Below are 16,369 nucleotides of genomic sequence, written 5' to 3'. Positions count from 1 at the left end.
AGTCAAATAGAAGGGAGATGTGGGCTCAGCTTGCTGCTGCTGCTCTGCGCACACAGGTCCGCTCAGGTGTTCCCTCTGCCGAAGTCCTTCCTTCTGATATAACTTCCTATTTTGCAAAACAGGAAGTTACATCTGAAAGAAGGACTTCAGCAGAGGGAAAGCCTGAGTGGGTCTGTGCAGAATAGATCGGCAACGAGGGGGAATTGGCCAGCTCTACTAAGCAACTTGCTTGCAGAAAACAAAGGGAGGGGGCAGGAGCAGCTCCCTGGGAAGGAGGCAGAGTAGAAAACAAGATTGACAGCTTTTTGCAAGCAACTTGTGAGTTGGGATATAGATCCTGTTATTTCAGGACCACTAGACACATTGCACTGGAAAACCCATTCAGAATTAATGGATTTCGGTGCCATTGGCGCACAGCAGCCACTAGCATAGCTTTGTAAAAAGGGGGGGATAAGTGTGTTCTGCTCCATTTGTTCAGCTGTAGTTATAGTAGGACAAACTTTTTTAAAAGGAGAAAATTACTAATAGTCAAACCTTTTATTTCGAAGTTACATCTTAGCACCTTGTGATGCTTAAATTCCTCATACATTCTGCACACAAGAAAAATTCAGCTGTACTTATATAAGTAGCAGCAAATGATACACAACTAAGATACTACTTATATCCTTAATCAGTAATCCATTACATAAATTAGCCATTTCTTGTGAAGTAGTTCCACAGTTACAGAAGAGAGGCCTGACACTTAGAAGTTTCCCACAGGTGCTAATGACATTCAGTTCTCAGTGCAAGGCTGGAGAGGAACTCAGTCTTTAATAATCTCGCTTGTCTGATTTTCTGCAGCCTCCTTAAGCTTATGTCTTCTTTGGAAGTAGCGGTAAGTTCGCATGCTGCACAGGTAACCACCATAGAGAGTCAATAACATCATGGAACCAGAAAAGGCCTTGTAACCAATATCAGCAACATACCTAGACGTCACCATTGCTATTCCCTGGAAATACAACAAACATGTCAGTTTTGGTGATTATCAGAATTGGGACAAATTTATTTTATTTATAGTAATTCTGCTCGATCTTAATATCCTTGGTGAATGACAAAATATATACATAATTACAATATAAGACTTACAAAATACAAGAAGTACATTTTACAAAATGAGATAAAGCCTTGCTGTATGTGTTCCAGCTCCCCGTTTTGATAGAACAATCACTGAATAAACTGCAGAAGATCATTTCACCATAAAATTAAATAAATGTCAATGCCCAGTCTGTGCTCAAGCTCCTGACTAAATCAGGGATGGGAGCACCTGAGCAGGAGACGGCCCCCGAGCTATAAAAAATACCAGCAGGCTGGCTAGCTAGGTGTCCCCCAAGGGGCTTATTCTGTTAGCAGCAGACCTCCAGGTGTGAGTCTGCATCATCTCCCAGATGCCTATGAGCCTGGGCCAATCACACCTTAGGGTTAGTGGGGATGGGCGGATCCGCTATGCCTAAGGCCTGATTGGTCCAGGCTTCTAGAGCCTGGGCCAATCAGGCCTTAGACTTAGCGGGAATGGGTGGGCCTATCGGCTGGACGGCAGCAAGACCTGTCCAGCCGGACAACATTTAAAGGTTAGTTGGGGGGAGGTCGTTAGCATGGGGGGTCCGGCTTTCCAGCAGGAGGGGTTGGGCACCCCCTTGCCGGCGATTGGGAGTTTGGGGGGTTCCGGCAGGAGGGGTTCGGCACCCTCCTGCCGGCGATCTACAATTTCAGGGGGTGGGGGCGGCTTTCCAGCAAGAGGGGTTGGGCACCCTCCGGGCCAGCGATTGGGATTTTGGGGGGGTTCCGGCAGGAGGGGTTCCGCACCCTCCTGCCGGCGATCTACAGTTTCGGGGGGCAGGGGTGGCTTTTCGGCAGGAGGGGTTCAGCACCCTCCTGCCGGTGATTGGACAGGCGGTCGCTATACTTATCCCTTGCCGCAATAAGTATAGTGGCCGCCTCTACTCTAACCCGCGTCTGTAACATGGACACCGGTTACAGAATCGGGGTTAGTGTAGGCCTGATTTTGTATAGGACACTTCTTCCGGGCTTCCTATACAGAATCGGGGCCTAAGCCTCCAAATACTGAGAAAAAATACCTCAAAATAACAAAACCATAGAGCAGAGCAGAAACACTTCTGAGCAACTTGCTTGCAGAAAATAAACTGAGGAGGCAGGAGCAGCTCCCTGGGAAGGAGATGGAGTTGAAAACATGCTTGACAGTTTTCTGAATGCAACTTGCGGGTTCAGATTCAAGACCCTATGGTCCACTAGACACATTACACTACAATTATTAGTTGGATTTTGGGCATACCTTTTTCAGTTGTAGCTCAGGGAGAATTATATTCACATACAGTATTTACCACACTCCTTTAGGATACATTCAAAAGCTGGACTGGCTAAAAGTCTGAGGGTCCCTTTTGCAAAACTGCAATAGTGATGCTGCCATGTAAACACACCGAAGCCCATAGGAATTTAATGGGCTTTGGTGCATTTGCCGCAGCTTTGTAAAAGGGGCCTTGAATAACTTAGCAACTCTTATGTGCAGAAAGGAGAATGGATGTAATTTTTTTTTTTTTAAGAAGCATATATGAAAGATGTAAACACTGTAACAAAAAAAGTGATGGTAAACAACCTTACCTTAAAGGTCAATTAAATAAACAAACAACCTTTACTAATCCTACAGAAAGAGATACAATGAAACCTATATTATTAAGAATACAGTTCTGAAGCTTAAACTATTCAGTACCAACCTGGAAACTTTTGTGGTATTTTTGTTATTTTAGAAAACCAATATACCTAAACTAACCCCCTCACACACAAACACACACAACAAGTGTTATGCAATAAGCTCTGATATTGCCCCTTAGAGGTTGCCTGATCTCAGTGCTGGGCAAAATAGTTGAAACAATTATAAAAAAATAAAATTGTGGAACATGTAGATAAACATGATTTAATGCGATAGTAAGCATGGGTTCAGCCAAGGGAGGTCTTGCCTCACCAATTTGCTTGACTTCTTTGAAGGTGTAAATACACATGTGGACAAAGACGAGTCGGTTGTATCTAGATTTCCAAAAAGCTTTTCACAAAGTTCCTCATGAGAGGTTCCTGAGAAAATTAGAGTCATGGGATAGGAGGCAATTCAATTCATGGGATAGGAAGTGGTTCAATTGTGGATTAAGAATTGGTTATTGGATAGAAAACAAAGGGTAAGGTTAACTGGCCATTTTTCTCAATGGAAGAGGGTAAATAGTGGTGTGCCGCAGGGATCTGTACTGGGACCGGTGCTATTTAACTTATTTATAAATGATCTAGAAATTGGAACTACGAGCGAGGTGATTAAATTTGCAGATGACACTAAACTGTTCAAAGTTGTTAAAACGCATGCGGACTGTGAAAAACTGCAAGAAGACCTTATGAAATTAGGAGACTGGACATCCAAATGGCAGATTAAAATTTAATGTGGACAAATAGGGCAAAATACTTGAATACCTGAATATAAACCACTTAGGCTATAAGTGGTCTATAAATACTAAAATAATAGTAATAATAAAAATTAAACCTTTGTACACATTATTTTATAAAATGGGGAAAATGTGATGTTAAAAAAAATTCTGAGCACACAAAAAAGGAGACACAACATTAAATCAAAAGGCAACAATACTACCAGCAAAAACAAAGTCGGAAAAGATAGATTTCCTCAAATATTAAAATAGTACCAGTGAATAAAATTAGAAAAAGCCCAGGGACAAATCCTTCAAAAATGCCAAAGCCATTTAAAGACAACTCAGCAGGGCTGAGTCTGGGGCAGGAACAACAGGGATTCTCATCCCAGTCCCAGGAACATACCTAGCAAGTCAGGTTTTCAGGATACCCACAATAAATATGTTTAGGAGAGATCTGCATGCCTTACTTCCATCGCATGCAAATCTCTCTCGTGCATATTTATTGTGGGTTTGCCGAAAATGTGACTGGCTAAGGACTGGGTTGAGAACCCCTACTCTACAGTTTCACTTCTTTTTTTTTTGTTTGTTCTCTATAAACTAAGCCCTATGTCACAGTAAAGAAGCTTTTGAATGCCTAAATGTGTTTTTATTGGGGGGGGGAAGGCTTCCTGAATGAATCAATACGTTGTGCTCCTTCCCTGGCAGTGTTCAAATCCAAGCTAAAGGCCCACTTTTTTGAAACTGCTTTCAACTCTTAACTCCCACTCACTGCTGTCAGATACCTATACCCACTATAATCTCCCCAACCCTGAAATGTCCTGTATAAATTAGATTGTAAGCTCTTCGAATAGTACTTAAAAAGATGGCCCAGTAGACAGAATATGGACAAATGTTCGTCAGCAGAGTTCAAGAGCAGACAAGGCCGAAGCAGCCTGCTAGAGTGCTGCCGGCCTGACGCTGCTTAGGGAGGTAAGTAGGGCTCGCGGTCGGGTTCCAATGGGAGGGAGAGAAGGATGGGGTTTCGGCTGCATAGTGGGTGCAGGTGCTGGGGGGGGGGACTCGCTCAAGGATCCTGCTGCACAAGGGATGGGAGGGAGGGAAGGGAAGCTGGGAAAGGGTCCTTTTGCACGAGGGATGGGAGGAATGATGCTGCACATGTGAGGGAGAAGGAAAGAGGAAGAATTGGGGTGAAGGAGAGAAAGGATGAGATGATCATGTACATACCCCGAAAATAAGACCCAGTGCATTTTTTGGGCCTATAATTAATATAAGACACTGTCTCATTTTCTGGGAAACACGGTAGTAGTAGAGGTTGCATAGAGACAACCTTCTTAATAAAGTAAAGGGCAAACGTGTTTGCTTTCCTAAAGCTCTGGCTAATTTCTTTGCATTTCATAGTCGTTCTCACCCTTTGTCACAAATACTGTAGTAACTTTCGTTTACTCCTTCGTTCTGCCACCCTTGAACTACTATAGTCCCTCCTACAGCTTTAATAGAGATACCAAGTGACTCCGCGAGCTGGTCTGACCTCTTTGCCACTATCCCCAGTCCCTCATGTCCTCGGCCTCGCCCTACCTTCAAACTTGCTTTTGAGGTCGCAGCAACTCAAAATTGCCTACGAGTCTCGACCGACCCCGGCAGTAGGAAGTTGCGTCAGAGGGTCAGGAGGCGGCGAGAAAGGAAAAGTTCCGGGTCAAGCTATTGTTGCTGGTGAATGTGATCTCCAAGGCAAGTTTGAAAGCAGGGTATAGGGAAATTGGGGGGGGGGGGGAGATAAAGTCGGACGGACGAGGGGGATTGTTGAGCGTCGGCTTCCTTCGCTTTTCTCTCACCGCGCCTGCCTGGAAATCCGTAAGGCCAGAGCTCCTGTCAAAAGTCACCAAAAAACCATTCAAGTTCGCGAAGTGACTCCTAAGATTTAATGGAATTGAATCCATGTTTATGCATTCATGCAAGCAAACGTGGAGTTACGCATGCGCGCTTTTTTTTTTTTTTTTTCCAAAAACAGTTTTATTTTAAAATTAATACAAAGAAACAATACTAGCAGATACAGCATTCTTCAATACAGAATACAATACCTAACAGGTGTAACAAAATGAGACTATCAAGAGTCCAGGCTTCTTATAACCCAGACTCGATCAAACAGCTACCCCACTAACCCTCCCTCCCCCACCAGGCCTCAAACAACTGGTAACAAGGGTACCGCCAGTTTCCGCAATCTATTTAGTATTTGATTCCGAATAGTAGGGGGATAAGGTAGCTAAATAAGAGGACCAAACAGAAAAATCTTACTCCGGTGTCTAGAAAACTGGGCTGACATAGATTCCCATACCATTAAAAAAATGAATTTTATTGTGGTTTCAAGGTTTATTAAAAATTTGTTATACCGCTTAATCTGTGGTGGGTGGGGAGTCCTGAAGCCAGTGATTCAAAATACTGTACATTCCTTCCCCACTATGTAGTACACATGCACTTTACTTCCCACACTTCACTTTTGTATCTACATGCAAAACCTTTCACCAAGCAAGCAAAGGTTCCTGGTCTGAGCTATGCTATGCTTGCCCTGGATTAGTAGCATAGAATATTGCTACTTCTTGGGTTTTGGCCAGGTACTAGTGACCTGGATTGTGAGAATGAGCTACTGCGCTTGATGGACCATTGGTCTGACCCAGTAAGGCTGTTCTTATTTTCATAGGTAGACCAGGTACTCCTAGTGGAATTCTGCGTAATTTACTTTTTTTTTTTTTTTGCACAGAATCTTTTTCCTTAGTGATGTTTCTCCGTAAGACAATGGGTCGTGGCAACAATTCCCACACACTACCTGCTGCTAACACAGCAGCCTCTCCTCTGCTGCAGAGATGCTTCCAGATTAGTGGTAGTAGGTAGCGTGTGGGAATCGCTGCCACGACCTGTTGAAGCAATGCCTTAGGGAGGGAGAGTTGTGAGTGGAGTAGGGCAGTATTCTCAACTTCTTCAAGCCAAGTACCCCCTAAGCCTAACAAATACCAACTGAGTAACCCAGCCCAAGCTTTGCTCCTGACCTCACCCCATAATAATAGTACTAATTGTAACGCAATTTCTTCCATCCATTTTTCATATACACACATAATTTATATTAATACATAATGGTAACTACAAAATTTTTAAAAAGCACACTGCGCACAGGAAATGTTAATTATTTATATTCGGGGGCAGGGGTTTCAAAGAGGTCAAAGCAAATGACTTTAAAATATGCAATCAGTAACAACTATTAAAAAAATAGGCAATATAGAGCAAAATATAGACAGCAGATATAAATTCACAAAACTGACACATTTTGATCACTAAATTGAAAATAAAAATTTTTATCCTACCTTTGTTGTCTGGTGATTTCATGAGTCTCTGGTTGCATTGCCAATATCTCTTTCTTTCTGCCTCCTGCACGCTTTCTCTCCAGATCCCATTTCCTTCCCTAACCACTCTGTCCCTCCTTGAGTCCAACTTTTCTTCCTCTCTCCTCCACCCCTATTGGCAATATGTCTCCCTCTCTCTTCTTGAGAGATCCTGGCATCTCTCCCACCCCCTCTACTGCCACATCCAACATTTCTCCCTCTCTAGTCCCCTGGATCATGTGCAGCATTTTTCACCACTGCCCACCAGCCCATGCCCATTTCTCTTATCACCCCTCTCCAGGACAATGCCACAATTCTCCCTCCATCACTATGTCCAACATTCCTCCTCCTTGCATCGCCTTCAATCTGTCCTCTCCACCACCATATCCAACATTTCTCCCTCTCATCCTTCTATTCCCCATGCATCTCTACCTCACTCCTTTCTCTCTATGCCCAATTTTCCTTTCCCCATGTGCATCATGTCTCACACACTCATGCCTATCAATTCTCCCTTTCTATTCCCTCCTATGTTCCAAGTTGGTGCCCCCATGTTCATATCCCTTATCTTCCTTCTGTCTCGAGTTCGTGCTCTCCCCCCGAAGCCGACCCGTCCACAGAAGCCAAGACACCACTGGGGTTCCCTGCCTGCCCCCAGCTGAAGCCACTGGGGATCCCTCTCTGTCTGCCCACCCCTCTCTTCTGCACGACCCCCAAAGCTGCCCTGCCACCTAGCCAGAGCCGACACACTCCATCAGCAGCAACTCCACGCAGGAACAGGCCAGGGTGCGAGCAGCAACCCACAAGCCTCCCTGACATCGATTTTGACATCAGAGAAGGTTCCGGGCCAGCTAATTGCTGCCTGGCTGACCTGGAACCTTCTCTCCGATGTCAGAATTGATGTCAGGGGGAAGGCTTGTGGACCGGCAGCCTGTGAGTCGCTGCACGGACCCTGGCCTGTCCCTGTGCGGAGTTGCTGATGGATGCTGCTGATGTAGCATGTTGGCTCTGGTGAGGTGGCAGGGTTGGCTTCGGGGGTTGGGGGTGGGGCAGGGAGGCAGGGAGGGATCCATGGCGGTGGCCAGGCCGCGTATTGCTTGTTCAGAAACTGGAGTAGGGGAAAGGGAAGAAAGGAAAAATGCTGCACATGGGGATTGGGCAGGAGAGGAAGAAATGTTGGACTTGGGTTGGAGTAGAGCAGGGCTGCCCACTTCCGGTCTTCGAGATCTACTAGCAGGCCAGATTTTCAGGATATCCACAATGAATATGCATGAGAGAGATTTGCATACCAAGAAGGCAGTGCAGGCAAATCTTTCTCATGCATATTCATTGTGAATATCCTGAAAACCTGGCCTGCCAGTAGATCTCGAGGACTGGACTTGGGCAGCCCTGGAGTAGAGAAAGGGAGAGATTCAACAAGAGATGTCAGGGAGGGAGGAAAGGAAGGAAGGATGGTACGCATAGAGGGTAGAGTTGAAGTGTTGGACATAAGGTGGAGGAGAGCAAGGGAGAGTGCAATAAAGAAGTAGATAGGGATGAGAAAGCATGAAATCCTGCATATGGCGTGGAGGGGAGGGAGAGATGCATGAAGTGGAGAGAGGGAGAAATGTTGGGCATAGGGGTGGAGGGAAGGGAGAGAAGAACAAATGTTGTATGTGATGATGGAGGTGAGTAAGGGAGAGCTGTAGCATGGGGGATGGATAGAAATGTTTGACCCAGGGCACAAAGCAGCCAAGAGAGAGGTGGTGCACAGTGAGAAAGACACTGAAATATTAGATATAGCAGTGGAAGGGAGGAAGGCAAAGAATACTGCATGGGGAGGGGGAAGAGAGATATTGGACCCATGGCGCAAGGGAGGGAGAGAGAGAAGGTGGAGGGGAAGAGAAGATAAATGAGGGACTGCTGGACATGGGGAGAGGGAGAGGAGCTGCTGGACAGGGGCGAAGGGAAAGGAGAAAAGGTACTGGTAGACATGGGGAAGAGGGAGGCGGGAAAAGGAAGGGAGAAAATGGGTACTGCTGAAAATGGGGAGAGGGAGAGGTGCTGCTGGACATGGGGGAGGAGGGAAAGGGAAGGGAAAGGTGCTGGACTTGAAGGGGAGGGAAAGGAAAGGTGCTGCACACTGGAGGGGAGGGGGAGATGGTGCATGGGGAGAGAGCATATTAGTTGTGAGTGGGGTTGGAGGGAAGTAAAATTGTTGCAGGAGGAGGGAGAGTGATGAGAGAGGGAGAAATGAACATGGAAGTCTAAGTATACGATGTCTATGGGGTCCCCTTTGTCCATCCGTTTGTTAATTCCTTCGAATAAGTGCAATAAGTTTGTTAGGCACGATGTTCCCTTGCAGAAGCCATGTTGGCTTGTTTTCATAAGTTTATTCCTTTCTAGATGCTCCTCGATGTTATCTTTAATCAGCGCTTCCACCATTTCCCCCGGAACCGAGGTCAGACTTACCGGTCTGTGGTTCCCCGGGTCACCTCTTGATCCCTTTTTAAAGATGGGTATAATCTTCGTTATTTGACGGTTGGCTGAGGCATGTGTCATATTAATGACTTTTTTAGGGGTACTTCAGTGTTCACTAACACTTTCTTGGAACTCTCCTGTTTTCGCTTTACTCACTTTAGTGCATTTCTTCACTCTCTCCCTTCTCCTGTGCCTGAATCTTTCTCTGTGAAAGTGCTCCACCGTCCCTTGCGGAAGGTTTGGCGCTGGGTCTGTAAATTCCATGCTCTTTCTGCTACTGTAACTCCTTTCTTGCCTATCCGCTTTAATAGCTCCTTCTTACCTGGGTGTGATGGGCCGAGTTTTGCTAGGTGGGAAACGAAGGGCATTCACTATGTTTTTCAATTGGTTGATGATGGAGGTCTCATTAAGCCTTTTATGCAGTTGCGAGAGGAATTTGGTCTCCCGCCCACTGATTATTTTGCTTATATGCAAATCCATCATTACATTTCTTCCTTGCCTTCCGGTTCTTTGACTGCTTCTGGTCATGAGCTGTTATCTACGGCCTTCACTCTGGGCTCCCAGCTTCCAGTCCCCCTCAAATTCCATCATCGCCATTTGAAAGATGAATCCCCTTTGTTTGATTATTCCTCATTGCGGGATGCTTGGGCACGTGACCTGGCGGTGGAATTGCCGGATGATGTGCTCCTGCAAGCTATCCGTTGATTGCCTGCTTTTGGGAAGTATATCACTTTTTGGGAACAACATTATAAGTTGGTTTTCCGTTTGTATATCTCTCCTAGGAGGGCTTATTTATCCCACCTGCGAGACTCTGCTGCCTGTCTTCGTTGTCAGGCTCCCGAGACAGGTTTGGGACACATGCTTTGGACTTGCCCTAATGTTCAGGCTTTTTGGACTGCTGTTTTTGCTTTTGTGGAGCGCATTTGGAACATTACCATCCACCGCTCCCCTTGTTTGGAACTGTTCCTCATTACTTCCCAATTGTGAGGGGGGCTGCCACCTTCCTTAAATGGACTGTTTTAGTGGCCCTGAAGTGCCTTTTACTTACCTGGCTTGATGCTGCAGCTCCAGACTACTCTCTTTGGAGATGCCGGATGATTTCCCTTTTGATGTGGGAACGCAGAGATGTGATCGACCTTTCTTCTCTTGCAGGCCAAATTTTTCAGCATACCTGGGAACCGTTCTGGACTACTATGACCCCGCTGGCTCGTAGTCGCTTGCTGAATTGTTGACTTTTTTGATTTGTTTTCTTGGTTACCCTGACAACTGTTTGATTTTTCTGATTATGCATTGCTTGGAAGGAGGACCCTGGGGGGGGGGGTGTATTTATTTTGGGTAGGGTTGTGTTGGGATGGGGGGGTGGTATAGGGAGGTTGCAGCATTCAGTGATGTTGGGTCCTGTTATTTAAACTGCTGAGCTTGCTTGCCCGTGACTTGTTTCATGTTTGTTGCTGTTGTTGAGCTCAATAAAATATATTTGACCATAAAGATGGATATAACGTTGGCTATCTTCCAAAACTCCGGGATCACGCCTGTTTTCAGGGATAGATTACAAACTTGCTGTAGTAGTTCTGCTATTTCCTCCTTAAGCTCTTTCAGTACCCTGGGGTGGATTCCATCCGGGCCCGGTTATTTGTCAGTTTTTAGTTTTTCTAACTGCCTGTGTACGTCTTCTAGATTTACTTCCATGGATGTTAATTTTTCTGCTTGTTCTCCTTTGAAGATTTGTTCAGGTTCTGGTATGTTGAATGTGTCCTCATTTGTAAATACTGATGAAAAGAACGTGTTTAGTCTTTCTGCCACTTCTTTCTCCTCCTTCACCACACCCTTCCTATCTCCGTCATCCAATGGCCGGCTGCTTCCCTTTAACATATCTGAAGAACGGTTTGAAATTTCGTGCTTCCCTGGCTAGCTTCTTCTCATATTCTCTTTTTGCTTTTCTAACCACGAGGTGACATTCTTTTTGATACTTCTTGTGTTCTTTACTGTTTTCCTCGGTTTTACCCTTTTTCCATTTCTTGAATGAATTCTTTTTATCACCTATCGCTTTCTTCACTTCTTTAATTATCCATGCTGGGTCTTTTGTTCGGCTCTTTTTGCACCCTTTTCTGAATCTGGGGATATACAGATTTTGCGCCTTGCTCACCATGTCCTTGAATAGAGACCAGGCTTGCTCTACAGCCTGCCAATTCTTTAAGCTGTTCCTAAGTTTCTTCCTTACCATTACCCTCATCGCTTCGTAGTTTCCTTTCTTGAAGTTGAAAGTTGTCGCTGTGATTCTCTTTCCCTTCAATATTCCTTCTTCAACTTTGAACTTGATCATATTGTGATTGCTGTTTCCCAACAGTTCCACTACTTCCACTTCCTTTGCAGGTCCTCTTAGCCCATTAAGGATTAGATCCAGAGTGGCATTCCCTCTCATCGGTTCTCTGACAAGCTGATCCATGAAGCAGTCCTGTATAGCCTCCAGGAATCCGGTCTCCCTAGCACATTTTGAGTTTCCAAGACTCCAGTCTATCCCGGGATAGTTGAAGTCTCCCATAATAATCGTGTTGCCGCTTTTGCATTCTCGTTTCATCTTGAGTTCCATTTCTTCATCGGTAGCTTCAGTTTGCCCAGGTGGACGATAATACAGGCCCATCTTTATCTCGGGCCCTTTCCTTCCCAGTATTTTAACCCATAGCAATTCCAATTTGTTGGTCGTCACTGCTGTGTCCACTCTGGTCGTGTGTATGCTTTCTTTTATGTATAGGGCTATTTTTCCTCCTTTCTGACCTGACCTATCTTTGCGATAGAGTTTGTACCCCGGCAGTGCTATGTCCCATTTGTTTTCTTCATTCCACCATGTTTCGGATACTCTAATGATGTCTAGGTTCACAATTTTGGCCACAACTTCTAATTCCCCCATTTTGTTCCTTAGGTTCTTTGCATTAGTATTTAAGCAATTTAAGTCCTGGTATTTTTTCGTCTTCATTTCCTTTTCCTGTGCTTTGATCTTTATTTTCTTTTCCTGTGCTACAATCCTCTTATTCTCCTCTTCTGGATCAGTCATCTCCTGTGTTTTGCCCATTGTTTCTTCTCAGCATTTTACCCACTTGGTATCTTCATGGGATACCTTCTTCCAAATCGTTGACACTTGGTCAACTGTCAGCTTTCCCCTTCTTAGTTTAAAGCCTGCTCCATTCTTCTCCTGACGTTGTTTGCTAGAAGTCTAGTTCCCGCCACGCTCAGGTGCAGTCCATCTCTCCTGAGAACTGAGAAGGTGTGATTCTGATCTGCTCTGATATCTTTTTATTGTTTTCGGGGTTTTTTATTTGAGTTTGAGGTTTTTGATTCAGAAGAGGTATCCAGTAACCCTGAGGCAGCTATGCTTCAGAGAGGACGCAGGCTTGGTTACAGTAGTTTGCAGCTGGCAAGGCATCCTTGTCTAGCTGGCCTGCATTTGGACTATTGGAGCTCAGGGTCCATTCCCTTTCAAGCTAACTCACATTCTGATTTATCAGGTGCTTGAGTGCAGGCTGTTTGGCCCCAGGGTTGGTCCAGCAGGACTTAATGGGTGCCAGCTGTTTAAATTCTTCCCCCTGTATGTGCATGGATCCCCGGGAGTTGAGGCCTTGGCTGGGCTTTAAGTTTCACTGGCAGTCCAAAGATCCCAGCAAATGGAATTGGTTTGCTGATTGAGGCAGTGTCTTCTCCAGTTCCATCTTGGGTGACAGCTGAAGCAGTCTAGCTTAGCACAGATAGTGAGTACTGCCTATTGAAGCCTGTGGGAAAATTGGGGAGAGGGGACATGTGATTTAGCTATTTTAAGTATTTCTGGGGCTGTATCTAGGATCCCCCAGCTCCAAAAATCCCTTCCCAGAATTTTTGACCCATTAGGGGGTTTTCCAGGGCCATTTTAGTGTGACCACGCTGCTGCCACAGCCATCTTGAATTTTCCTGATTTTTTATTAAAAGCCTACATTTGTCTCAAAACCCCCTCCGTTTTGCTCAAACCCACTTGGGATGGACTCCTCCAGTGAAGATACCCCTATATCATGCCAGATTTACAATGGCTGGCTGAACATCAGCCGTGTACCATGTGCTGTGGGGCATGTGAAAGAGGGGCCTCGGGCTTGGCCCCTTCTGGTACCCTGAAGTTTGGGGAATCACAATGAACTTCTTCTGTCAAAAGAGCACCTCCGAAGACTTCAGAGGGTGTTTGGACGAAGCAAAAGTGCGTGGAACCAATGGAACACAAGAGACAGCAAAGAGCAGCCCTAAAGGGTGCTGTGGAGATCACTGGTCAGGGATTTACCCCAGAATTTGTGAGTTTGCTCTGGAATCTCCTTCAACGGGTATGGAAGCATGGTGGTCCTGCAAGGGGACCTGTCCTCTTCAAGTGCTTTCCAGCAGAGATTCCTCAACAAGAACCAGAAGACCAGTCAGATAAAGACTGGGAGGACTGGAAGTTGGATTCCATGCCATTACTGTCCCAAAGTGAACCTTCCTTCCTGGGGGGATTCAGGATCTCAACCAGGTGGCTTCAGCAGCCTGTCATACTAGAGTCTAGGATTCTCAGCACAAACAACAAAGTGTGCCCCCAGCTATTCGTGGAGGGAATTGACTATGTGGCTGATGCCCTGTATGACATTATCAGAGTTTTGAGTAAGGTCTTGGTTTAGTCTATCTCCACCTGCAAAATGCTCTGGATTAGGCAATGGGTGGAAGATTTGGCTTCCAAAGCCACTTTAATCAGACTCACATTTAAGGGGCAAATGCGTTTTGGAAAGGGTTTGGATGATCTTATGGCAAGTGTGGCCAATCACCAACTGAAGTCACTTCCGGATAGCAGACCTCAGAATTCTAGAGGGTTTACTCAGAGTAATTTTCGTGGCTCCAGGTATTTGACAGAACTCAGGAGGATCCTCCAATCAGAGAACAATTCAGGATTCCAGACAAAGATTTGGTAACTCTACACATAGTAACATAATAAATGACGGTCCATCCAGTCTGCATATTAATTGTTCTTATTAGAAATGCATGATTAAGTTAACTTGTCTCTTCTTTGATATTTTTGGGCCATAGACTAAAGTCCACCTGGTAATGTCCTAGGTTCCAACTGCTGAAGTTGCCTTCCAAGCTCACTCCAGCCTATACAACCATCCCGTTATTTGCAGGATATCTACTGTAAAATCTGGCCAGTAACATCCTTATATTCCAAGTTAGTGGAGTTCCCATTGATGCCCTCCCCAGCTCATCCTACACCAAATCACCACATATGGGACACAGACTGCACAAGTTTGTCCAATACCAGCCTTAGTTCTTTAATTTATATTATTTGTTTGTTTTCTAATTAGAGATCCTTTGTGTTTATCTCACACTTTTTGAATTCCATCACCGTTTTCCTCTCCACCACCTCCATCGGGAGGGCATTCTAGCCATCTACCACCCTCTCCATGAAAAATAATTTTCTAACATTACTCCTGTCTTCCTCCCTGCAAGCTCAAGTTATGCCCTCTAGTTTTACCATTTTCCCTTCTCTGGAAAAGATTTGGTTCTGTATTAATACCTTTCAAGTATTTAAACATCTGTACCATATCTACCCTGTCCCTCCTGTCTTCTAAAGTTTAGGTCTTCAAGTCTCTTCTCGTACTACTTTTGGTTCAAACCCCTTATATTTTCATCACCTTCCTCTGGACCGCTTCAAGTCTTTTTATATACTTCACCAGATACAGCCTCCAAAACTGAACACAATACTCCAAATGTGGCCTCATTAATGACCTATACAAGGGCATCAACACCTCCCTTCTGCTGGTTATTCCTCTGGTTGTTCATAGGACAAGTTTCAAGTTTAATTAAATTTTAATATACTGACCATCGACATGCACCTGCACAAAGCTAAAAAATGTTAAAATAAAATTTTAGAAGGTGGGTGGGAGGAGAATGTGAACATTAAATAGACAGATTACGAATACAAACATGAGTTGAAGGGTAAAGAGGGAGGAAAGTTAATAATTACATCGTTAAAACAAATTAATTAAGGGTAAGAGAGAGGGCAGAATAGAACACCAGGAAAGGGGATTGCTTCTTAAAAGCGATTCGTTTAATAAACTGCTATGCTGTTGGAAAAGGAAATATTTAGACGCTATGGTATGCGTCTTGGAATAAGAACGTTTTTAGTTTAGTCTTGAATTTGTCAAGTGAGTTTTCGTGGCGGAGTTGAGGTGGTATGGCGTTCCATAAAGTTGGATCTACAACGGAGAAATTAGTATTTCTAGTGTAGTAGAATTCCTTGGTAAGAAGGTATGGTCAATAAATTCTTATCAGCCGATCTAAGGGTCTGGAAAAGCAATAGGGGATGATGAGTTTATCAAGAAAAGATGGGAGGCATGAAAGTTTGATTTTAAAGACCAGCAGTAAAGTTTTATAAGTGATAAGATGTGTTATGGGTAGCCAATGCGCTTCTCGCAAAAGAGGGGTAACATGATCATATTTTCCTACCTTAAAGATGAGTTTAATTGCCGTATTTTGAATGAGCTGCAGATGATGTAATTCTTTTTGAGTGGTTCCATTATATAGATAGTTGCAGTAATCTAAATGAGAAATGACCAGTGAGTGAATAAGGGTTGTGATAGTATCAGTTTCGAGGATTGAGGTTAAAGAATGGATGAGTCGAAGTTTGTGGAAACAGCTTTTTACAACTGAGCTTATCTGGTCATGAAAGGTTAAATCTTTGTCTAGTGTGACTCCGAGCAATGTTATTTTTGATTCCATTTTTACCAGGTAAGATTTAACAGAGATTTGTCCATTTATCATTTCATTGTTCCTGATCGGGAAGAGTATAACGCAAGTTTTATTTATACGGAGCCAGTCGCTAATTTTGTCAAGTTTAGTGTTTATTTCTTGTATATCACGGATATTGGAAGGATCAATGGGGTGAAGAAGTTGGATGTTGTCTGCGTAAGCAAAGATTGTGAATCCAATGGACTGGGATAGAGTGGGAAGAGGGACTAGAAAAACATTGAATAGTAAAGGAGAAAGAATAGAGCCTTGAGGAACTCCAAAAGTTTGAGTAATTGGAGATGAGATTTTTTTTCT

General features: G+C 44.4%; 1 protein-coding gene across 5 annotated transcripts in view; it reads right to left on the bottom strand.

Moving 5' to 3' along the window:
* Positions 1-522: 522 nt before the first annotated feature.
* Positions 523-16,369, bottom strand: part of LOC117356470 (cytochrome c oxidase assembly protein COX14) — a 28,930-nt gene continuing 13,083 nt past the window's right edge. The window contains exons 1-2 of one of the 5 annotated variants that reach the window (XM_033935705.1): positions 5,294-5,405; positions 523-988 (exon numbers count right to left, since the gene is read on the bottom strand). In XM_033935705.1, the coding sequence (XP_033791596.1) occupies positions 803-988; positions 5,294-5,398 (291 nt within the window). In that variant the 5' untranslated portion in view covers positions 5,399-5,405 and the 3' untranslated portion in view covers positions 523-802. Of the gene's footprint in view, positions 989-4,869; positions 5,194-5,293; positions 5,406-16,369 lie in introns of those variants that run through there. The other 4 variants (XM_033935706.1, XM_033935709.1, XM_033935707.1 and 1 more) reach the window with 4 other exon arrangements.

Source organism: Geotrypetes seraphini, chromosome 3 (assembly GCF_902459505.1).
Source record: "Geotrypetes seraphini chromosome 3, aGeoSer1.1, whole genome shotgun sequence".
Classification (NCBI taxonomy): domain Eukaryota; kingdom Metazoa; phylum Chordata; class Amphibia; order Gymnophiona; family Dermophiidae; genus Geotrypetes; species Geotrypetes seraphini.
The sequence above is the reverse complement of the archived record's forward strand: the minus strand, read 5'-3'. Positions and strand labels throughout refer to the sequence as shown.